The 25672-nt window shown below is 43.2% G+C and overlaps 2 protein-coding genes across 3 annotated transcripts in view; one reads left to right on the top strand and one right to left on the bottom strand.

Moving 5' to 3' along the window:
• The window catches only part of IGFBP3 (insulin like growth factor binding protein 3), a 37680-nt gene extending 18748 nt beyond the window's left edge, over window positions 1–18932 (bottom strand). The window contains exons 1-3 of one of the 2 annotated variants that reach the window (XM_083706408.1): window positions 18297–18932; window positions 11268–11488; window positions 6222–6341 (exon numbers count right to left, since the gene is read on the bottom strand). In XM_083706408.1, the coding sequence (XP_083562534.1) occupies window positions 6222–6341; window positions 11268–11488; window positions 18297–18702 (747 nt within the window). In that variant the 5' untranslated portion in view covers window positions 18703–18932. The remainder of the gene's footprint in view (window positions 1–6221; window positions 6342–11267; window positions 11489–18296) is intronic. The other variant, XM_083706409.1, reaches the window with a different exon arrangement.
• The window catches only part of ADCY1 (adenylate cyclase 1), a 392554-nt gene that overhangs the window by 303725 nt on the left and 63157 nt on the right, over window positions 1–25672 (top strand). The window lies entirely within an intron of this gene.

Genomic DNA, 25672 nt, shown 5'->3' with positions numbered 1-25672 from the left:
GACTTGGAAGACTTATAAAGAAAGAGAAGCCCAGAGACTGTTTGATAACATTGAGATCAAAGGAGGAGAGGGACAAGATTTTAGGCCTTCACTACGGGAAGTCTCTGGACATTTTGGACAGAAGAACTGAAATTTACAAGGACATTCCTAAACAGCTGTTGGATCTTAGATCTGAATATTTGGAGCTTGTAAAATTGTTGAGAGGCAACTCAATCATCTTTAGGTGGGATTTTCCACAAGGCTTGTCCTTTACCTTCAGAGGAAGGAAGATTAAAATTAGAACTTTGGAAGATAGAGATAAATTTCTGATTGCCCACGGAGAAGACCTTCATAAAGGACTTGAACTACCCCCAGGGCCCGAACCACCAGAGGTACCTACACCTGTGGACTCTAAAGACCCACAGAACCAAACACCATCCCAAGGAAAATAACCAGATTTATCCAGGATGTCCCTGCAACTTTTGAACTGGAATATTAATGGCTGCAACAGCCCGGAAAAAAGGAGGAAAATCTTTCACATATTAAAGAAGGAACAATTGGATATTATCTGTTTACAAGAAACACATGTGACTAGGCTCCACAGAAAAGTATTAATAATAAAAGGCTTGGCCAGGAATTTATATCTTCGGACAAAGTTAAGAAGAGAGGAGTGGTGATATATGCAAAAGAGAGCCTTTCACCTAAATTTTTATTTAAAGACGACCATGGAAGAATTTTGGCAATTGAAATACAGCATCAAGGAGAGAAAATCTTGATATTAGGAATCTATGCTCCAAATGAAGGGAAATCAGAATTTTACAAGAAGTTGCAAGGGATTATGTTGGAATATCTGGACTTTGGTAACATCATTATGATGGGAGATATGAATGGGATCGTATCGACCAATATGGATAAGTCACAAAGACAAAATGTTACCAAAGACGGCAGACTACCAAAGACCTTTTTTGAAATGACAGATAATATGGACTGGATTGATATATGGAGAACAAAGAACCCCTTGGGAAAAGAAGGAACATTCTTTTCTGAAGCCCAGCTGACATGGACAAGAATCGACCAAATATGGATTTCTAGAGGTCTGGCACCTAAGGTGAGAAAAGTGGAAATCTGCCCAAAGACCTGCTCCGACCATAATGCTTTGAAAATGGACATGATACTAGTACCAACCGGTTCCTTTAGATGGAAGATGAATGACAATTTGTTCAGAGATCAAGAGATCATTAAGAAGGCCCAAAAAGTTATAAAGGACTACTTTGAAATAAATTTGAATACGACGGTGGAAAAAAGAACAATCTGGGATGCAAGTAAAGCGGTCATGAGAGGGTTCTTGATACAACAGAATTCTATAAAGAAAAGAACACAGAATGAAAAGAAAGACAGGATTTTGGAGAAAATTAAAGAACTAGAGAAGAAGTTAAGAGCAAATCCAAAATCGCAGCCGATCTTGAGAGAAATTAAACTCCACCAGGCACAATATTCTAAATTGATAAATCAGGAAATTGAATGGAAGATTAAGTTGATGAGACAAAAAACGTTTGAATTGGCAAACAAATGTGGGAAACTGCTGGCTTGGCAGTTGAAAAAGAGGCAAAAGTTGAATACAGTAACAAATTTGGAAATTGAAGGTAGAAATATCCAGAACCCCGTGGAAATTAGAAAGTGTTTCCAGAAATATTTCAAAAAACTATACACTCAAGGGCCGCAAAATGAGATGGAAATTAAACAATTCTTGGAAAAAAATGGGCTCAAAAAACTGTCACAGGAAAATAGAACACTCTTGAATAGCAAAATAACTCGACAAGAGATTGAACTTGCCATTCAGAACATGAAACTGGGCAAATCTCCAGGGCCAGATGGTTTGACCTCCAAGTATTATAAGACATTAAATGACTATCTGATACAACCACTGATGGAGGTCAGCAATGAGATTATGGAGGGGAAGAAGGCGCCGGAATCGTGGAAAGAAGCCTTTATCACATTGATACCAAAATCAGAAACTGAAAAGACACAGCTTAAGAACTACCGTCCCATCTCCCTTCTAAATGTGGATTACAAAATATTTGCTGAAGTTTTGGCAAACAGACTTAAAAGAGTTTTAAGTGAAGTAATACACAAGGACCAAGCAGGCTTTCTCCCAGGCAGACACATGTTTGCTAATACAAGGAATATTATTGACATTTTGGAGCTGTTGCAAACAGAAATTAATACCAAAGCAGTGTTAGTTTTTATAGATGCGGAGAAGGCCTTTGACAATATCTATTGGAAGTTTATGAAGGGAAATTTAAAAGAAATGGGAGTGGGGAGGGGTTTTGAAAATGGGATTGATGCGATATATTCAGAACAAAAGGCAAAACTGATAGTCAACAATGTGGTTACGGAAGGGTTTAAAATTGAAAAAGGAACACGACAAGGCTGCCCAATTTCCCCGCTGTTGTTTATTACAGTCCTGGAGGTGCTCCTGAATCTTATCAGAGGGGACCGGTTGGTGCAAGGGATTCAGGTCGGAGCGAAACAATATAAACTTAAAGCTTTTGCAGATGACCTAGTTTTGACCCTGCAGGAGCCAGAATCTAGTACAAAAAGAGTTTTGGAATTGATTCAAGACTTTGGTCGGGTGGCAGGATTTAAATTAAATAAACAGAAAACTAAAGTATTAGGGAAAAACTTGACAGACATAGAGTCAGAACGGTTTCAGAAAGAAACAGAACTAACATTGGTGAAAAAAGTTAAGTACCTAGGGGTAAATATAACAGCAAAAAATCTGAGTCTATTTAAGGATAATTATGAAAAATGCTGGTCTGAAATTAAGAGAGACTTGGACTGTTGGACAAAATTGAAACTTTCTTTGCTAGGCTGAATTGCCGCTATTAAGATGAATGTATTGCCAAAGATGTTGTTTTTGTTTCAAACATTACAAATTGTGGATAAGACGGAGTGCTTCAGGAAGTGGCAGAGAGATATTTCTAAATTTGTCTGGCAGGGCAAAAAGCCTAGAATTAAGTTTAAGATACTAACTGATGCGAAAGAAAGAGGTGGCTTTGCCCTGCCGGACTTAAAGTTGTACTATGAAGCAGCAGCTTTCTGCTGGCTCAAGGACTGGCTACTTCTTGAAGACACGGATGTGTTGGATCTGGAAGGTTTTAACAATGCATTTGGTTGGCATGCATATCTATGGTATGACAAAGTTAAGACCAATAAGGCCTTTAAGAACCATATTGTCAGGAAAGCTGTATTTAATGTCTGGACAAAATACAAAGACTTGTTGGAAAACAAAACCCCAAGGTGGCTTTCACCTCTGGAGGCTAAGGCCCGGAAGAGACTCAATATGGAGGCCAATTGGCCAAAGTATTGGGAAATATTAGAAAAAGATGGTGACAATTGGAAATTGCAGAGTTTGGAGAAAATGAAGGGTAAAGTGCTAGACTGGTTACATTATGCTCAGATCAAAGAAGTTTTTAAAAATGACAAAAAGTTAGGATTCCAGGTGGAAAAATCGAAGTTAGAGACAGAACTGTTAGAACCAAAGAGTAAGATATTATCAAGAATGTATAACTTGCTGTTGAAATGGAACACACAAGATGAAATGGTTAAATCTGCTATGATAAGATGGGCACAGGATATTGGGTATAATATTATGTTTGAAGACTGGGAAAGGTTGTGGACCACTGGGCTGAACTTCACTGCATGTAATGCTCTGAAGGAAAATGTAATGAAAATGATATATAGATGGTACATGACCCCTGTTAAACTTGCTAAAATATACCACTTGTCCAAAAATAAATGTTGGAAATGTAAGGAAAATGAAGGAACATTCTTTCAGCTCTGGTGGACTTGCCCGAAAGTGAAGGCCTTCTGGGAAATGATATATAACGAGCTGAAAAAAGTATTTAAGTATACTTTCACTAAGAAACCAGAGGCCTTCCTCCTGGGTATAGTCGGCCAGAAGGTGTTAAAGAAGGACCGAACATTCTTTATGTATGCTACAACGGCAGCAAGGATACTTATCGCTAAGAATTGGAAAACTCAAGATTTACCCACACTGGAAGAATGGCAGATGCAGCTGATGGACTATATGCAACTGGCGGAAATGACTGGCAGAATCCGAGACTTGGGAGAAGAAAAGATTGAAGAAGATTGGAGGAAATTTAAGATTTATTTACAAAAATATTGTAATTTGGTGGAATGTTAAGAAGGGTGCTTGATTACAAAAAACTGGCCATCACTAATCTGGATTTGAATTGGAAGATAAGTGAGATTTTAGAAAACAAAAATTGCTGAAGAATTGTTATCTATCATTTAAAAGAGCGACTATAAATTACATGATAATTTGCTTGGAAAAATGTATTGACAATGTAAGTGTGAACGGGAAACGTGAGGAAGTCCAAAAAGGTTTGAAAATTTGTTAAGACAAAAGGAATGTTGTTTATTATTTTTGTATTTTTTATAAAAAACCCTAATAAATATCTTTATAAAAAAAAAAAAAGCCAATGCAATTCTGGGCTGCATCAATAGGAGTATAGCATCTAGATCAAGGGAAGTAATAGTGCCACTGTATTCTGCTCTGGTCAGACCTCACCTGGAGTACTGTGTCCAGTTCTGGGCACCACAGTTCAAGAAGGACACTGACAAACTGGAACGTGTCCAGAGGAGGGCAACCAAAATGGTCAAAGGCCTGGAAACGATGCCTTATGAGGAACGGCTAAGGGAGCTGGGCTTGTTTAGCCTGGAGAAGAGGAGGTTAAGGGGTGATATGATAGCCATGTTCAAATATATAAAAGGATGTCACATAGAGGAGGGAGAAAGGTTGTTTTCTGCTGCTCCAGAGAAGCAGACACGGAGCAATGGATCCAAACTACAAGAGAGAAGATTCCACCTAAACATTAGGAAGAACTTCCTGACAGTAAGAGCTGTTCGACAGTGGAATTTGCTGACAAGGAGTGTGGTGGAGTCTCCTTCTTTGGAGGTCTTTAAACAGAGGCTTGACAACCATATGTCAGGAGTGCTCTGATGGTGTTTCCTGCTTGGCAGGGGGTTGGACTCAATGGCCCTTGTGGTCTCTTCCAACTCTATGATTCTATGAAAAGGCACCTTCAAGTATTGCAACACAGTTCTGATTAAATGAAAATTCTATCCTAATTCAAGTATGTGAGGATCAGCATGCATACAGAGAAAAAAATAGAGGTAAAAGTGCAAAACTGAAAGAGAAAACAAGACAGAAAGTCTGCAAGGTGGGCTCTTTGGTGGTGCATGTTTATGTGTGAACTAACCAAGGTGTGGGTAGGTCTGGTGGTCTGCAATTGTCAAGAAAGGTCATAATCTCATGAGGCAGGTGCCCAAAATCCAGACTCCTTGAGATGCCAGCATTACTTAGAAGTAAATGTTCTGAGTGCATATCACTTTCTTGATCACATGACCTAGATTTTGGAAGCAATCCTCAGCAGCATGTAAAGGATACATATGTAAAGTTGCTCAGGTTGTTGTCTGATGGGAAGTTTTGCTTCTGCACAAACCGCTCTAAGCTGAAGCATTCCTTCTGCACATGACTAGAATATTCAGTTCACATTGAGTTCATGAAAACATTGTACCCTGACCTGTTCCTAATGCATGATTGACCACATCTACGGAACTATATCAATCACTAGTTATAGTTTAATAAGGAGGTTTTCATGCCTGTCTAGTTCTGTGTTCCCTTTCCCACCCTTTAATCTATTGGTGATTAATGCCTATATGCAACCTTTGCATAGTATTTGTGTTAAACAATCAGCAACAAGCACATATGTGGCAATGCTGTAATATTCAATAAAAGGGACCCCCCGAGACATTGTCTGTAACATGACCCAACTCAATTTTTATAGGATCCCCCAAGCAGCTAATTACTATTCAAAGCATTGATCTATTACAGCCATATGCTCATTTTGCTGTCCATCCCCTTCTTTTTCAGAGAGCTCCTTTTTTTCAACGAAGGGTACTGGAAACTAGGGCCAGTGTCAAGCTCATCTGTGACTTGGCAGAGGTTTCTCCAATTTGATCTGTTGTTATTGACATCAATTGCATCTGACAAGAAGCATTGGAGCCATGTCAGCAGGTGCCCCAAGCTGCTGTATTTGATAAAAAAGGCATGGGTTGATGATTAATTATTTATTGTTCAGTGATATTTTACTGGAATTACTGACTATAACAGATGAAGGAAGGAAAAACATAAATGGCTGAGAAATTTCACTCACCTGTTTTTTCTTGTAGAATCCCTTCTTGTCACAATTCGGAATATGCAATCCTCTCGGGCTTAAGACATTCAGAATCTTTAGGTTGTTTAATGTGTCTTCCATTTCTCTGCGACAAGGACCCTGACAATTATAATGATTGCTTATTTATTCTTACAAATCAGAAAATCCTTATATGCCAATACTCTTAGCGTTCTATTTGACACTATGGTAAACACTGGTATTAAGTGTTGTATTAAGATGGAGAATGAAATTTTGACTAAAATAGCAAAAGAACACTAAAGGGTTAAGGAAGGACATTTCCTTAGCCCTGGGTGAAGCCTCCAGAGGGGTGTCACTGTGGGTTTTTGACCCGGGTGGAATAAAGCCTAGTTCCACTCCATCTTAGCTGAAGGTTTCTAGAATATTAGAGAGCCAACTTTGTCTTCGCATAAAGGCAGCTGGACTCACACATCTGCCTATCAAGAATTTGGCTGCTTTAACTACTATTTTACACAGCAGATTGTAATTAGGCTTGCATTAAAAAAAAAATTAAATGCTCCCAAGCTAACTGTACCCACATAGAGAACTGCATTTAGGGATCAAATAAACTGCCACCTCACTGTGAAGACATTTAGTGGGGAGAAGGGGACATCTAAATCCAGCTTCCGCCCCCTTCAGAGTAGCTGATTAAAACCTGATCCACACTCACCTATTGCACCACACCACACTACACCTAAACTGAACAAATGTTCTACACATTTAGGGCAATTGCTTGGATCCTAAGATTACCGTATTTTTCGCTCTATAAGCTGCACTTTTCCCCTCCTAAAAAGTAAGGGGAAATGTGTGTGCATTTTATGGAGCGAATGCAGGCAGGAGGCTCTGCTCAGCGCTCCCTTTAAAGAGCTGCATGGACCGTGGGGCTTTTTCCCGAGGAGGGAGAAGGGCACACTCCACGCGCTCTTTACAGGGAGTGCGGCTCTTGGGGGAGCCTTAGCTGCAGGCAGCCTCTCCCGGGCAGGGGGATGAAGGCTCCCCTTGCCCAGGAGAGGCTGCGAGTGGCTATCCCATAATGCACACAAAAGCTTAGTTGGTCTCTAGGGTGCTACTGGACAATTTTTTAATTTGGGGCTGTTATTCACTTTTTGGTGTTTCTTTTTTATTTTACATGTGTTTATTGTTTTATCATACACAACTGCAAATATTTTAAAGATGTTTAGCATGATTCTAATTGCAGTGTAATATATGTTTGCCTATTGCCAGGCTGCCAGAAAAGCCCTTCGTCTGTAAGCAGAAACAGGCAGTACAGTGGTACCTCAGTTTTCGAACGTCTCCGTTGACAAACATTTTGGTTTTCACACGCCATAAACCCAGAAGTAAATGCTTCAGTTTTCGAACATCCTTCAGAAATCAAACATGCCATTCCGTATTGAGTTTTCGGTTTTTGAACGTTTCAGAACTCAAACGGTATTTCAGAACTGACTACATTTGAAAACCGAGGTACCACTGTAATTAACTTTTTTGCCCAGTAACCAAGGAGACGCAGCACATCCATCAGCTAAGCAAGTCAGTTGCAGAAGCTAAAGTTCCGTCCTCTCTTCCCCCTTATTTATATCTCCCTCCGTGCTTTTTCACTGTGACTCGGCTTTTCTTAATTGTTCTAAACTTTTCTTGACTCTTCTTTCCTGCACTGAGAGTGGGGAAGAGAAGGAGCTGAATCAGGACTGTATTGCAGGCAGGAGAAATCTCCCCTGCTCCTTCTCTTTCAGTGTCTGTGGCTCTCTCAAGCCTCTCCCCTCCCTCCTCCCTCTATTCCTCCGTTTGCCATGTTTGAATAAAAAAGAATGGCAGGCACAAACCCTCTGCCTCTCTCCCAAGCCCTGTGTCTTGCCACTCCTGAAGCAGTTGGGGAAAGGTAACAACGGAAGCAAAACTGCAAGTGACTCCTGGATTTTCACACTTTCTCCATCCTGCAGCACAAGCCAAGCCCTGGTCTCTTATGGAAGCCTCTGAACATGCTGCGAGGAGTGGGGGGAGTGGTGGCAAAGAGAGCCACATTGATATTCCCAACCCGCAGATAGCTCTAACCTCCAGAGCAGCTTTAGGAGATTATGAGACAGAATCCCTTTTTAAGCTACGGTGAGCAGGCAGGGCTTGGGCTATGACTATCAATTAAACAGCTATACTGGGAGACCAAAGAGAACATCTCCCAAGGAATCCAATGCTTCTGGCTATATTCCAAAAATTTACAGCAAGCCTGCAACTTACACAGTGTCAGTGACAGAACTTGGGGTCTCAACCCCAAGGAGATGGGGGCCCCCATCTCCTACCCGAGTCAGCACGCTTGACAGAACTCCAAGCACATCTGAGGCTATTTAGCAGCATATTTAGGGTCCTTCTGACCAGGACACCCCCTCAGCTATGTGGGACCTGCAGCAGCCTAGATGTCTCATGCCACGGAGTCGATAATGTCAAATGCCTGAGTTGCGTGGGAAGGTTTCCCAATGGGACGGTTTCCCAGGAATGGGGAACTCATGGCTCTCCAGAGACTGCCCGACTCCAACTGCCATCAGCCCCAGGCAACACAGCAAAAGGTCGACTATCACAAAGCCATAGGCCAAAAACATCAGGAGGATCCCAGGTTCTACATCCTGACTTACAGTATCATCCTAGTTCCTGCCCTGCTAGGATGAGGTCAGAAAGGGCTCCTATTCACAAAAGATCCATTGTGGAGCAGTAAGATTGCTAAAAAGTTGTGACATACTTCGTTAGTACATTTTGTAGCACAGTGCAGTAAACTTTCAATGAAGATTTTCTCATTAATGCTCAGGAGAAGTAGTGAAATGATGGCAAAGCAGTTGCCAGCAGATAACGCATTGAGAGGTTCATGCTCCAGCAGATCTCACTTGGGCTTTCACTTGGCAGCTTAACGGATCAATCAACTGATCAATCAACTCTTTTAACATTTCCCACAAATTAGCCTCCAAGAGGCAATTGGCCCAACTTTGAATATGTTTTTAAAATTATTTACATCGTCTATTCCTTACAAATAAAGCAATTCAGGGGCATTGACTGTAGGTCACATTACAAGCTTTTTACAGGTAACTTGTTTCTGAGGTAAAATGCATGAAAAAATTATTTTTAAATGGTCAAAATTAGTTGCTTTATTAATTAAATATTCCAATTTCTCAATTTAACCACATAGTAAGGCACAGGAGTTTCTAAATCTTCAAGCCCTTTTCCTTCTGGTCACATAGCTGGACTGCAGAGCTGTACAGCAGACAGCAGGAGCAGTTACTGGGAAGCAGCCATCACGAATGAGATCTTGCTTTTGTAATCACCACTTTCCTCTTTTCTCACCCACTGTCTGGATGGACTATATCCTACTGGCCAAGTTTTTGAAATCCTGGCTGTCATCTCTCAATGAAACCAGGTCTGTTCATTGACATACTGTCAACAATATTTTTGCTGCTTCCACTATTGCTGTTTCCCTTTTTATTTTAAAGAAAAATGCTCAGAAGATGGCCTTTGTGCCGTTTGCACTCAGAATAGATTGCGAAATTAAATCAGCATCTCTAAATACGAGTTACTGCAATGTCAGAACTTGAAGTTCCCCAGTTTCAGAATTGGTCGGAAGGGGATAGCATGAAAATAAAGTCAACCTGTCTATTACCCTGTGAACAGAAACCTTTGTGTTTCCTTCCTCCTTGTGGAAGAGAAGCAGCGCTCTCCGAAAAGCCAGGCACCCTTGGGCTCCCACTGGAACATTTCTACATTTTGTGACAAATGAGCCAGGCAAGGCCACTTTTCACTTTCATCAGACTCTCTACATTTTCCATTTAGGTAGGTTTTTGGAGTGGTCCCTCCCTATTTTTTTTCCTTTTCAACAGCACAAAGTTGTGTCTGGATCAGCCGTGAGTGTTTTGATGCACAGCCAAGAAAAACACAGCAACATTTTGTGTGCTGTTGGCATGGGGATCTGCCGCTTGCCTGCCAAGAGCAGTACATGAACCAGAGTATTCTCTGCTCCCGTTTCCTCCAGTCCGGCAGGTCTGCAGACTTTGTTCATATCCAACACATAAGGAACAAGAAACAGTGACCACTTCATCCTCCATGTGTGGTTTTTTTTTCACCCAGAGGCATTTTCAGCATGGCAGAGCAATCACTAGCAAAGCTAGACACTGCTTTGTGTGCAGAAGAAAACTTCTGATAGCCAGCCAAAAGTTGATACTGAGTCCTGCATTCACAGCACTTGCTATGACTGGCTGCTTGGGATTATAGGCTCGCAGACATAGACAGAAAGCAAGGAATTTTTATTTATTAGCCAATCTGTTGTGTATGTAAGGGGAACAGGACATTGCCACCATAAAATCTTGTCCAGCCAGGCAGCTTAAGTATGGAGAGGTGTGGAGAATCCTCTTTGAAACGTCACTTGTCTTCCTCAAACTTTTCCTTCCTTCAGGATGACTCAGATGTTTCGGCTAAACACAAACCTCATGTTTTGCGTTAGGAATGAGGCAAGCCATGATTTACACCAGCTTTGCTTACTGGGCAGAGATATCCTCCACCAGCCGTGGATTCCAAACAGAACCCTCAGCTGCTGGTGAGAGAGATGGAGGAAGACCCTCAGCATCTCATGACTAACAACCTCCAGGAATATTTGTTGTGGGATATTTAAAACTCCCTTGGGAAACCAACCAATGAAATTCACTTTTCTGCTCTCAAAATTCCTCTGATATTTCTCCCAAACAAGAAGCTTCCACATCTGCCTCAAAATTTCATTCGAGGCAAAACCTGATGTCACCTCTGGTTCGGAGCTGTATGTAATGATCAAAAGAGGCACAGGGACTCTAACCTGCCTGTGAAGTGACTGCTGGTTGACAGATTAAATGTGATTGCAATGGTTCTGTATAATTCATAAATCTTGCAGCTGTCAGGATCAGTTCTAGTAATTCTGGAAACAACACAAGCTCAGACAACTAACAATATCTAGAGTCTGCATCCATTTAAAGTGATATTTACGGAACACATGTATGTTGCTTTTTCTGTTAAATAAAAATTACTTACATATTCAGTCTCCTGCTTGGACTCAGAAGAGAAATTCAGTGTGTCTGTGCTTTGTGAATCGTATTTGTAGCGTTGGGTATTTTTGGCGTGCTCTTTCCTAATGACATCTATTTTGGTGTGGTGAGCATGTGACTTGGGTTCCAACAGTCTCTGTGTGTTGGAGACAGACTGATTCTCTGTGCTGCTGATGTTCTGGTCTTCTTCTGAATTGCTGGCATTCCCTTTAAACAAAAACAAATGTTCAAAAGTTAGCCCATCGTTTATTAATTGTAGCGGAAGAACTTCCACATGATAATGTCTCTGAAGGTTATTATCACGGTACATTAGGATGGTGCACGGAGCATTCAGGATAGCAAAAATAAGAAACTGCAACCTACTTTTTTACAATGGGGGAGACAAAACAGAGGAGGGCAAACAATAGGAAAAAGGGGGTGAAAGTGAATGGATGAAGCTGCGCTTATGGAGGCTTTCCTAAACATAAAAAGGTTTCAGCTACTCAGGCCACAATGCTTAAAAACCAGGCACTTATCCAGAAGGGCTCTGCTGAAGTCAGTGGAGCTATTTTGGAGTAAGTGGTTTGAAGACAGCAGCCTCAATATCATAGAGACGGCAGAATCTATTTCCTGAACAGAAAGAGTTCAGTATTTTCATGACTGAAGGAACCTAGTGACTTTGCAACCAATCATGCCAGTGTTATTATTGGGCTGCAGGAGTTGTGTGTCTTTCATTTATATTTAGATGTTTGAAACATGTCCTATAAGCTCTAAATTGATTTGTTTTCACAGTCATAATTTTTAAACCACTAACATCTAGCAAATCACCTTGCCTGAATTTGAAGCATTTCCACTTCTTACCAGGAGAGGGCATATTTTGTCATGACTTGATCATTTCTGAAGTCTGGACCCCAATGAGAAGTTTGTCAGCAACTTTCGCCCCTGCAAGGCATGCAAATATCTATACAGGTAATTTGTCAAATTTGCATGCCTTGCAGGCATATATTCATGGTGCATAAAACGCACTGTGAGAGTGCTTATATTTATGATTAACATGAAAAACAATGTGTTTTCCTCTGAATGAGGAGGAAACTAATAATGAAAGGTGACCCACCATCTATGACAAATGGGTTGATATTTATTTAAATGGATATTCTGACCAATTGCTTATACAGCTGCTGTCATTGGGCTTTATTCCATGTTCTAAATTATTTCATATTTAATTCTCTTTAAATAAACCTAGAATCTACAGTGGTCCCTTGGGTTAAGAACTTAATTCGTTCCGGAGGTCTGTTCTTAACCTGAGGTACCACTTTAACTAATAGGGCCTCCTGCTGCTGCTGCTGCACGATTTCTGTTCTCATCCTGAAGCAAAGTTCTTAACCTGAGGTACTATTTCTGGGTTAGTGGAGTCTGTAACCTGAAGCGTCTGTAACGTGGAGCATCTGTAACCCGAGGTACCACTCTATTTGAAAGCTGTGAACATTGTTCTGCTATGATCCTTAGACATTATGCTGATTTTGCTTTTGCTAAGCATTACAAAGAATTGCTTTCAAATATGGGACAGACACAATGCTTCCAGGTCTGCACAATATTTCATCTTCGTGTGACTGCAGCGGGTTGCATTTGGTTTTGGATGTTTTTAAAGGGAGCATCTCTCAAGCTTGCTTCAGGCTTCCATTTCAGCTGTCACCTGTGGCAATTACACTGGGAATGCACAACTATTAAATGAAGAGCAGAGAACTGCCTGGCTTTAGAACCGACCACAGCAAATGTGTACTGAAATCTTTATTCAAAATGACACAAGGCAAGAAGTTCTGCAGTGGAGCTGAAGGCCTGAGCAGCAGAAAATGTGGCCGGTTGGCAAAAGGGGAGCCAAGGCATCACCTTCTGGCAGGTGGTTTTGGCACAGCTACTACTGACACTCGGCACACACAAAACATAAACGTTTAAGAAACCGGATTTGAGGAAGCAGAGTATTCTGTTTTCTATGGGTTTTATTCAAAGCCTCAGCAATGTTTAAACTTCACACTGTTTGTGGTTTGTTAATTAGGGTATTTTGCACAATTCAATTTAAAACATACACACAGAAAGTATGTTAATAAAGTCTGCACAAATTTTCTGTTGAAAAACCTTATTTTTGTTTTTAGATTTCCCCCCCCCCCCAAGCATTCCATGTTACTTTATCATTTCCCATCTGCATATATATATGCAGGGAATGGTCTGTCAAAGACCCCCAGCAGCAGGGATGGGCTGTCCTGTGGGGCCACCTGAGAAGAAATAATAACGTGCTGCCCCACTTCTGCCACTGGTGGAATGCACCACCATGTGCCAAATTAGGAGAGGGGGGGTGTCCTGCCAGGCTGTGCCACTCACCAGAATGCCAGCCTTGCAGAAAGTCGGTGAGAGGAGGGTGCTCTGGCAGCCAAAGCAGTGGGGTGGGCAGGGGGTCCCCTCTTGCACTTCTGCCACCTGAGGCAAATGCTACCCCCCCCCCACCTCACTAGCCAGCTCTGCCCAGCTTATGCCAGCATGTGTCAAAGAGTCTGCAGCACATTCCAAGCTGCGCACAGTTTATGTGGCACAAGGGCAAGTCTTGCGGAGCCACACCGCTGCCCCATGCTACTAGCCAGTGTGACCCAAGACAACAATGGTACATGAGCTCCATTTGGGGAGTCCACAACATGTCTGTTAAGAACACGTACACTGTGAAATCCACATTGTGATGGAAGACAATAAAAGAAGCCCCCCACCACACACTCTTAAAAAAAATAAGCATACAGCATCTAGCACAATGCATTGTAAACTGAAAATAGTATTAAAGTGATCCACCCAGACCCTCTATGCTTTTCAGGTGCTATGGGGGGTGGGGGAGTTTAGGAACCCCAGACCTAGAAGATAATGCATACTCTCTTAAGCTGAACATTGCAGTGAGAAATTGGCACCCTGAGAGACTTGCCTGTCATTATGGATCCTTTACAGGGAGGAAGCTCTGAGAAGCTTCCAAGGAACCCCAGGGGTTCTGGAACAGTGAGGGTCCTATTTACTTTAGGCAAATCTCAGCTTGATTGCTGATTTTTTAATTTAAAAAAATGGTTCAGTGCTGCATTTTTCTTTCATTTCAGTAAGTATTTTCATTTCTTAGTATTTTATTACAAAGATATTTCATAGCAGTTCAGAAAGATAAAACCATTTTTTAAAAAGTCATACATATTGCAGCACACATAGGCCAGAACAACTCAGCAACAGGGGTTCAGGAAAGTCCAAGCAAACAGGTGAGTTTTCGCTAAGTATCAGAAACCAGCCCCCTTTGCTTAGTGCTTCCTGAATAAAGGGGGGGGGGATTCCATTCCAGAGAGTCAGTCTGCTTCTGCAGGGATCACCATGGCAGCCCCCAATAAGCCCCATTGAGAAGGAAGGCTGCACATCACATCAGCTGCACTTATTGAGCTGAATCTTTCCACTCACTTCTGGCCACTGAAACTGCAATCCCACATATATGAAGTCCCATGTCTGTAGCACTGCACTGTGAGAGTCCTCTATGCCCCACTGCAGAGAGACGGGGTCTTGCTTTTATTCACCGTTAGGGAAATCAAAGGTGAAAGAATCAGGGCAAGTAGTATCCCTAACGTGGAAAAAGGAGCCAGCCCGGCCTGCCCATTCCCACGGCTGATATATGAGGCCACAAAATCCACCTTTTCCTCTTCTTAACCGACAAATAGGCTCAGGTTTGATTTGTACACCTGATTAAATAATAGCTGCCTATTAGAAATGAAACTGATGTAGCGCAATGCTGTTTGCAAGCGTGGCATATTTAAAGATTTTCCTCATTCAATTGTCACAAGGTGAGAGTCTGAAATGTGCAATTGTTAATGGGTCATGTTGAATTCCAAAATCCACATTGGAGTGATACCTTCCTCAGGCCCAATCAGAACGCGTGGCCCCCTTTAGAGTTCTCCAGAACTCTTCATATCAGGTGAGATGTTCAAAAGGACGGGCAAGGGGGATGGAAGTAGAGTACAAAAACTGGGCTGATACTTGTAAGCCATGAGGTTTGCTTCTAGGTTCAGTTCCAGGGTAGATATTGCAAGCTAAACAAATCCGTGGCAGGTGCTACAGGCATCAGGTTACACACCTAGATCTTGGGATAAAGAAGCAATTTCTACTCATCTGTGAGAAATTAAAGTCTGGTAGTAATCCAAATCTTAAATAACAACAACAACAACAATAATTTACGGTATTATTTATACTCCGCCCATCTGGCTGGGTTTCCCCAACCCCTCTGAGCAGCTCACAACAAAATTTTAAAAGCACAACAAAACGTCAAACATTAAAAACTTCCCTAAACAGGGCTGCCTTCAGATGTCTTCTAAAAGTCAGATAGACACAGGTTCCTGGGAGTTGAAGTAAAGAGAAGCATGACAGTCTTTATTTATTTATTTACTTAATAAACGAATTTGCATGTCATCCTTGCGCAGGGGCCATGCTAATCTTCTCTGTATCGTTCCAGTTTTAGTATATGTGCTGCCGAAGCGAGCACACGACAGTCTTTATTTGAGGAAAGGCAGGAATGAACGTTGGGTGGCATACCAAGTTTTAAAAAGTCAATTGAAACAACTGATTGGAAGATATATAACCCTCAAAGCCCATCTCTGGATGGTGAAAAATTATCTTTCTCGGTTGTAGATTCTGCCTTGAATGGGTTGTTTTGGATAAGAAGCAGCCACTGATTCTTTATCCCAGAATCCTAGATATGTAATCTCTGGTGCACTTGGGAATGCTGCCATCTCAACCTTGGAACTGAGGATACAAGATGACCTTTTGGCTGTTAACACCCACTCTAATTTTTGTTTATTTTTGTTAATTTTTCCTGACCCCATCCCTTGCTTTCTGTAACATCTCACCTGATGAAGGGCTCTAAAGCTTGCCACACTTTCGTGATATTCTGGCCCAGCTGTGGACTCGGGAGGTTTTGTTTCTAATAGACTTTTGTTTTTATGGCCCAGTCTGCATGTGATGTTTAGCCAAACCGTGAACCATGACAATACCACAAATGTGCAGGTATGCACAGTAAAATTAAAATATATATATTTTTTTTAATGGCCACTTTGCTCCTCCCTGGTCAGCCTGCTGTCACCCTACCCAGAGCTAAACCATGTGATGTCCAAACCCAGCCTTGTGGTTTTCCTCTCCCAGACAAACCATATGCAGTAAGCCAAGAATCAGCCTTGGCTATGTCTTCGGGTTTGAAAGGCCACCTGTGGATGCAACACAAAGGCCTTAACTCCAAGTAGGGTAGCCCCACAGGAGCAAAGCAGCCTTGATTTCTACAGTGAGTGCCCACACATTCCCACTTAGCTATGGTTTGGCCTAAAGTCCTTCCTTGCATACAAGGCTAAGACACTCTGGGGACTTAGTCAACTCAAGTGTAGACAGAAAAACAGCTTCTTAATTTAGGAAAGGTCAGCAAAAGACAATCTTCTATCAAGCAACAAATCCTCAAATGATCTTCTTCATCAGCAAACCAGTCTCTTACAATGCTTTTTTTTTTAAGCCTATGCAACTTTTCCAATCCTGAATCCCAACCTTGTGTTTCTGAGAAAAACTGTGTATAAGGAAGTTGACTTGACCACCTGTGCTCAGTTATAGGCACCACTGTAATTGGAGTCACTGGTTTTCTTCTGCAAGTTTTTCTGGCAATGTAAATTGAGAACCCTCTTTTTTGACCCCTTAGGAAGTCACTGGAAGTCCCCAAATTTAGTTTGAAAATGACAATTTACACCATCATTTGTATCATACATTATTACTATAGCAAATCCGAAACCCGCTGAGAGTATGTCCCACTGAAAACAATGGAACTTATTTCTGACAGGAAACACGTAGGACTGAACTGAACAGTTGCAATTCTAGGCAAACTCACAAGGGCACAAGTCTCTGTTGAGCATTAAGCTGCACTTCCAAGTGAATATGAACAGGGTTGCACAGCACAGTTTTTGCTCCAGGCAGCGCTTCCCTCCTCCCCTCCACTTTCTAGGAAGGCTGCAAATAAGACACTTGACTATGCTTGCTTTAGTCTCCTGAGGTTGAGGAGACTGACCATTCATTCGTTCATTTGGGAATTGGGAAGGCTCTTATGCAGTCCATCAGTGTCCCCTCCCTCCATCTTTTGCGTGTGCAAAGAATGGTTTTGAGACATAGATAACTTTTTAAAAAGTTATTTATTTATATATATTACTGAACTGAGCCAGAGCTGACACATTTTTGCAACAGAATACAGTCACAATTGTGACCAGAATATAGAGCAATTCAACACCTAAACTTTTTTCTCATTTGGGAGCTAAGTGTTCGCAAAGGAAAAAATGTGTCAAGTGAGAAGGTCAAAGGTCATATTACATCATCATGCCCTTTTCTGTCTTAAAGTCAAGCAGTTTGGTCACAGGTGATACATCAGAAACTGAGTTGTTGTGGACACAAGCACAAATCAAACGCCAGGGGGCGATACAGCAAAGCAAACTTCACTTGCTCTCCGAACTGCCGAGCCAAAATTGCGCAGAAAATGGTCCGCACCAAATTCGCCCAGCCAAGCGCCAACTCCGCTCCCAGCGAGCAGGATCCGCACCCGGAGCGGGGCAGGCCGGACGCCGGGGCATTTCAAAATTTATAGCATTTGTATGCCACCCGGTAGCATGAAGGTCTCCGGCTGGCTTACAAGGAATAAGGAAAGGTCGTTTACAGCACAAGACCAGACGCGAAGTCCGAAGCGCCAGGAAGACCGCTGGAAATCAGCAGAATCTTGGAAGACAGATTTCTAAGGAAATGACCCGCGGCCAGAAGCTGCGCACAGCACGAACTGACGGAGCGGCGCACGGGACCTTCCAGTCCTGCGCCGCGGGAAGCTGCCCCGGGGCCCGGGAAGCCGACGAGCGCCCGCCTGTCCCGCCAGCCGCGCTGAGGGCCGGCGGGCGGGCGGGCGGGCGGGCGGCTCCTCCCTCCCTCCCTCGCTCGCTCCCTCCCTCCCTGGGCGCCGCCCGCTCACCTGGCCCGCGGGTCCCTCGCAGCAGCAAGGCTCGCACTTCGCCGCCGCCGCCTGCTCCGGGCGCGGGCTCCTGGGGGGCGCCGCTGACGTTGGTGCAGAGCCCCTTGCCGTCGAGCAGCGCGTGGAGGGGCTTCTGCTCGCCCCGGCGCGGCCGGCAGCGCAGCCCGGCGCCGCACAGCTCCGTGTAGACGCCGCACGGGCGGCCCTCGGGCAGCGCGCACGTCTGGCAGCAGCCGCAGCCCGGCTCGGGCACCAGCTCGGCGCACGGCGCCGCCGGCGCCTGGCACTGCGCCCGCGCCCGGGAGTCGCACGGCTCGCAGCGCACTACCGGGCCCGGAGGAGCCCCCGACGTCGCCGCCAGAGCCCACAGCGGCGCCCACAGCAGCGCGCACAGGCGGCGCACCATCGCCGTCCCACGGAGCGCGGGACCCGGCGCGGCGGGCGGGCGGGCGGGCGGAGGACGCGGGGAGCGAGGCTCTCCGGCGCCCGGGCGACGCCCCGCAAGGCTCCCTCTCGGGCAGCCCAACCGTCAGGCGCGGCCGAAGCTGGACGGAAGGAGCGCCGAGGCAGCGCGAGAGGCAGCCAGGCGCGCCCGCACAGAGCTCCCTGCCGCCGGACAGCGCGGCTCGTCCATCTGCCGCCCGCCCGCCTCCGGCGCCGCCTATATAGCGCCCTGGCAGGACCCGCCCGCAGCCCGAGGGGCGGGGCTGGGGGCAGCGCGACGGCCGGACCCGCGCGCGACTGAAGCTCGTGCCCTTTGGGATTGCCCCCGGCTTCCTATTCAGCACCCGCCGTAACTTAATCAAAAATAAGTATACTTTTTTTTGGGGGGGGGGAGTTGCTAATCTGTACAGTATTCTTAAATCTAGCAATGTGTGTTGTCTGCCTTATGGAAAGATACCCACCTGCTTGGGCAGAGCTTTCATTAAGGCGTTATTCGCAGTCTTGCCGTCTATCTCCATAATGCAGTTGCACCGAAACTATTATTCAGGAAGCAAGTGTATTATCCTATTAATATGCAACAAGACTCCCGTTTCAATCACTTGAATGACAGTGCCGTTCAAACTGCGGGCAAGCGCCGCGTCTCGTCATCAATTATGCGGGGCGGGGCATACCTGTGCCCCCCCCCCCCAATATTTTATTTAGGTTGACACCTCTGTATCTCAGAATCCCAAGCAAAATCGAGATCTAATATCATCATATATCATCATCATATAAAAGAAGAGGGCAAGGAGTGATGGGAAATTATTAAGTGATGGGAAATTATTTGTCTCTGTGTTTTAATCATCTGATGTCTCTCCCTTCCCTTTCTTTGTCTCTCCCTTCATCCTAAAAACACACCAGCAGAGGTCGCTGGGTGCCCAGTATTGAGTTGAGGGATTCAATAAATGAGCAGATTTGCAAAGAAGGGACTGGGTACTGACTCCAAATGGAGAAAGAAAGTTTTCTGTTCTGTTTTAACACCCTCATAGCCTTTTTGGGGTCTGAAAAGCTTTGGGATGATTATGTAGATTGTGTCCAAGATCCAATGGCAAAATAAAGAGCATTTGAGCCATCTTCCTTCCATTGTAACTGGGACTGATTTTTATTGCACCTTTTCTGTTCCTTTGCAAAATAAGGAGTTCATCATTTTTTAAATTTGCAAGTGCCAAGTTTACACCCAGTTAAATAAATATTTAAGTTCTACCACTATCCCATGCAAGCCACCAATCTGCATATTCAATCTAGTTCTCTCTAGTATAGATTGCCATATGCCACTCATTTGAAAGTACACTTTGAGTAAGAGCCATACAGTGGATCTTCTCCTTCCCTCTGAACCTCTCAGCCAGACTTCTCTGTGACCCTTCCCCTCCACCGGAGGTGGGACCAGTTTGCTTTGGCCCAACAATAGCTGTCCAGGTATCAGCTGCCTTGGGGCGGCAGGCAGCCCTCATGCCTGCTGGGCGTTGACACGCTTCTTCACTCTTGCCTCTTGTAGTTGGGCTTGGCTGCCATAAACAAGTCTTTGCGCTCACCATTATTATGGAGATCCTTTTGATATTTTAAAAGCTGCTACTATGGTTGCCCTTAGTATGTTTTCTATACAAACTCGTTCAGTCCTCCATACCAGATATGTATCTTGGTAGCTCTCTTTAGAACCCTCACCAGTTAGATTTCACTGATAGTAAGTGGAAGACAGAAGTGCCTGGCGTGCTCTGGTCCATAGGGTCACGAAGAGTCGGACATGACTAGACGACTAAACAACAACAAAGGCAGTCAAAAGCACACCATACCCTAGAGAAGGCACATCCTGTTGAGAGTGTACGTCCGGGCTTTGTAAACCAGCTGGGCTTCCAATATCAAGATCCGATACACGAGGGGAATTTGTGGTTCTCCTTGTCAGTGATGGTCAGGTTTGCTGAGAGCTGCAAGTCAGCAACATCTAGAAGACCATAGATTTCCCATCCCTGCTATACTTTGCCCCTTAGCGCAGGTGAGATTCATCCTAGGCCTCTAAATATCTCTGAGTACTTCTGACAATACTTCTGGTAATACAATCTTATGCAGGATTGTTGTTGTTTGTTGTTGTTGTTTTATTAAAATTATTTAGTTTTTCAGATTTTAAAATTTTACTTTCAATTATCCAACCGCCATCATAAAAACAAGATTTCAAAGAACCTGCTGAACTTCCCTCCTCCCCTTTGTGGGTCCTATTGTTAATCATTTCCTCCTGCATCTTTTATATTGATCCAAATCTTTAACATCTCCATTATATCCAAAATTCCAACATTAAACTACAAGTGTTATTCCAATCCTGCTAATGATTTTAGTTGTTTACAATGCTTTTTAAGGTAAATTATGTATTTCCCCCATTCTTTATTAACATTTTGGTCTTCCTGATTTCTAATTCTTCTGGTCATTTTTGCCATTTCAGCATAATCTATCAACTTCATCTGCCATTCTTCTCTGGTAGAGACTTTGTCTTCTTTCCATCTCTGGACCATTAACATCTGGGCAGCTGTGGTTGCATACATAAATAGTCTTTTCTGCTCTGTTGGGATTTTGGCACCTAGAATTTCTAAAAGAAAAGCTTCAGGTTTTTTAGAAAAGGCAACCGTATTTTAAACATTATTTTTTTCTAATTCATTGTATATCAATCTTATACAGGATTATTGACTCATCTTCAGATTTTGCTCCAGGGTTGTAAACTCCTTCACATAATATTTTGTATTTCAGCTAACATTATTTAACCTCAATTAACATTAAACTATTTGTTTATTAATTGCCTCAATCTTCCCTACAAAAATAACCAAGAAGCATGCCACAGGTAGTTTAAATGCTTTCTTTTTATTGGATTTTAAAAGATGTGACCTGTGTAACAGTTTTACAATCTCAAGAACTTATCTGTAAGTTGGATAAGTGCTTCCTCTAAAAGTATGAATCAATTTTTCCATCTATGGCAATGTACATAAAGAGCCTATTTTCATGGGCAAGTGTCAAACTTACAGCAATGTTTCATTTGGAACTCTGCAAAAAAAAAATTCTGGCCGATGAACCATTAATGGTTCTGTCAGTCAACCAGCTACAAATCCACCTAACAGTTACTGTTGAAGTCAGAGTAGCAAAATCGCAGCAAAAAGCTCAAATCATATATAGGACTGACGCCCTTCTTTGGAAATTAAATCAATATCCAGACTTTAACATTCAAAAACTTTACTCACAGAAACTTATAGATGAATTAAAACACAATATTTATCGTCACATGCTTATAGAAGCATGGCCTTGCAGTGTCCTATTATATTTTCCTCTCTTTCCATAGCTCAGCACTCAGCCTTCTGTGTCTCCATTAGGCCATGCCTTGCAGCTGCTAGGAGAGATTTCCACTTTCACCTTTTCCTGCAGCTTTGCTCTTTCTTTCAAGCAGAGAAAAGCACTCCAAAACTCTATTCAACCTTGCAGTGTTCACAGTGGATTCAAACACACAACCATCTTGCTTACATAAGATGGAGTCTCGGCTTCACTAGATACCTCCCATATGACCAAAGTTAGCCAATCACATGAGAACCACTAGAGAACTCTATAGAATCCAGTTACCAACCAATCATATTTAAATACATAGTGATGCATACAAGCATTTATAATTTCAGTGAATTAAATTACTATACTTAACATTTACCTCACTTAGCCAATATTTTACTAGCCTCCTTACCATAAGATCATGGGGGATTTTGTCAAAAGCCTTACTGAAATCAATATATGGTATGTCCACGGTATCCCCCTGATCCATCAAGCTTGCAGTTTACTCCATCCGGGGAAAAATTGAAATTTGTCTGGCATGACTTATTTTTGAGGAACCCATGCTGGGTCTTAGTAATCATAGCATCCTTTTCTAAGTGCTCACAGACCGACTGTTGAATTCTCTGTTCTAGCACCTTTCCTGGAATTGATGTCCAGTTCACCTGTTGGCAGTTACATGGGTCTTCTCCCCCCCCCCCTTTTTGAAGATGGGGACAACATTTGCCCACCTCCGCTCTGCAGGGATCTCACCTGTTCTCCAAGAATTCACAAAGAGCAGAGACAGAGGTTCTGAGGTTACATCTGCAAACTCCTTTAGTACCCTTGGATGCAGCTCACCAGACCCTGGAGATTTGAATCCATTTCAAGTAGCCAGGTGTTCCCTTACTACCTCTTTTTATATCTTGGGCTTCAGCTCCCTCCTTACATCATTTATTCTGTTATAACCAGGTTGGGCATCACTTTCCTTATGTGTGAAGACAGATGCAAAGTAGGTGTTGAGCAGTTCCGCTTTTTCTCTGTAACCCATGCAGAGGACCAACCACTTGCTTTTTCTTCTTGTTGTTTTGAACATTGCCAAATAAACATTTATTATTATTTTTAGGCTCTCTTGCAAGCCTGAGCTCATTCTGAGCTTTGAGCTGCCTGACATTCTCCTTGCAACTGTTGGCTACTCATGTATACTCCTTCTTTGGCATTTCCCATTTCTTCCATTTCTTATAAATGCCCTTCTTACTTCTCAGCTCATCTGTAAGCTCCTAATGCAGCCACAACGGTTTTCCAAGTGCCTTCCACTTTCCTTTGTGCTGGAATTGTGTGCATTTGGGCCTTCAATATTCCACCTTCAAGAAACTCCCATCCATCTTTGGTTCCATGAGAATGCAACCGGAATACATGTCCAACTACAGTCAGCTTTCCCTTGCCTCTCTATCATGAAACAGCAACAAGAACCCCCACATCATTCTAAAGGTTATCAATATTATTTTTAAAGTGCACATTTTATATGCACAAAATAAAATGGGATGGGTGGAGGATGGTGGCAGCACCAGGTTTAGGGCGGTGCAGGCAGCTCCCCACACAGGACACTAACCCAAGGGGACACAAAATAATAATTATAAAATAATAAGGAATAAATAAGGAATTATTGTAAAAATGAGAAATGGGGGCGGGGGCAGATTTTGTCCTCTCTGAGGGCTGCACATTACCAAAATCCATCCCTGATAGTGGCAAGACTCCCAGGTCAAAGGGAATTTGTCACAGCAGCAAGCTCACCCTACCTGGATTCCTTTGCGCCTGGGAAGGGGGTGTATCTGCCGCCACTCCAAATATCACTTGACTGCAATGGCTGCTTTAGAAATTGTTACGTTTCACATGTCCCACATACTCAAAACACTGTCAAGCTTCATAGACTGGAGCAGAGGCTGGGTCCTTTGCTAACTGAACTATTTTGGGGTGCAGTTTGTTTATTTTTAAAAAGCAAATGTTCCAGTGAGCGTCAGTCCAAAATGCTTGCACAGTAACAGCCCTTGCACACCCCATTCGAGATATTGGGCATGTTGTTGCTATACATATGCGGTAAAGGCAAGAGAAGGGAGGGGACTGTGCTGCCAGGAGGGGGCTCCCTGTGCCCCTTGGCGCCTCACGGGAGCTGCTCCCTGCTGGCTCTTGGGCAAGGCGCTTCCTGGTCCCCTTGGCAAGCATCACCCCCAGAGTGGGGCGCTCAAGCCCTTCTGGAAGCTGCCATCTACTGAGTCAGAGCTTGGGTCCATCTAGCTCAGCATTGTTGGCACTGCTGCCAGTGGGGACTGAACCAGAGCTCTTCTGCTGGCCAGGCAGACACGCCACTACTGTACTTCCCCAAGCCTTTGCAGAGCAACATTAGCAGCAAAAGACAAAGTCAAGGGAGAGAGGAAAAGAAAGGAAATGCACAAATGTATGTACAACTGACTACAGGAAGAATGTGGGTGGCAGCAAGGAGAACAGCTGGCAAAACTCATGAACTTACTCAGATGTTGGCCATGAGAAGACACGGATGGAGTGAGGCAAGAGCTGCAGAGGGTGTCCACAGACCAACACTGTTTTGCTGGCAGGTTTCAAGTGTATATTGGAAATCTGGGCTTATGCAATGAAAGTGGCTTAGAATTATGTTGCGCTGGCTCAATAAAGTGGTCTCAATGAGCCTTTCCTTACAGGACTTTGGAATGTTCTACGTTTCCCAGATGTGTGAGAAATGGCCTGAAACCAGAAATGTGATATTGGATAGTCAGACCTCAAGCTGAAGTGCTAAATGTTTTATATATTGAGGTAAAAAGGTAAAGGATGCAACAAGTTTATTTAGAATTGTGAACTGAATGCCAAAATGCACAAAAGTTAATCATGCAGATAATTTCATAAGGCTAAAACAACAACAACAACTAGTGCCCTATTTACACCAGCTTGTCTATGGGGATAACAGACCACATATGTAGAGGGAATCTCAGATAGTGCTCTTATGGAAGCCATATAAGCCTCCTTCTTTACACATGGGCTCATATCTCCCCACTTCATTGAATAACTTTGATGCCAAGTTGTTTACCTTTGCTTTTGCTAAAAGACTAAACATCTTTATTGGAATGTCAGAAATTCAGGGTTCATTGCCAGAAGACATATTTCTGACTCCATTATTATATTTCATGCTATTACATGGTATTTCAAACATATGTTACCTTAGGTCTCTCTTATCAATAAAGAGACTTGAGAAGGCTGCCAGGGTGTTTGTGCATCATTGCAAATTTGTCAGGATGTTACGGGGGGGGGGCACCACTTTTGAGCAAGATAAAGCAATGACCTTGGTGTTTCAGGTAAAACTGTACTCACCTGGAGTGACCCAAATAGTGCCTGTCAAACAAGTTTTGGAGAGAATGGAAACCCTTTAACCACACCATCTCTCTCCCATAAACAGCAAAACTACAGAGCAATGAAGAAATAAAACTGGGAGGAGGGACATGTCAGAGAGATATTGTCAGGCTTCAGTGGGGGGGGGGACACCTCTGAGGTCTCACGGGTACCCTTGACCTATATTGTTCTTGGGAAAACTAGAAGACTCTGAGAAAGGGAGTTTT

This window comes from Podarcis gaigeae (genome assembly GCF_964106915.1).
Source record: "Podarcis gaigeae genome assembly, chromosome: 12".
NCBI classification, from domain to species: domain Eukaryota; kingdom Metazoa; phylum Chordata; class Lepidosauria; order Squamata; family Lacertidae; genus Podarcis; species Podarcis gaigeae.
This window is presented reverse-complemented; position numbering and strand designations above follow the sequence as displayed.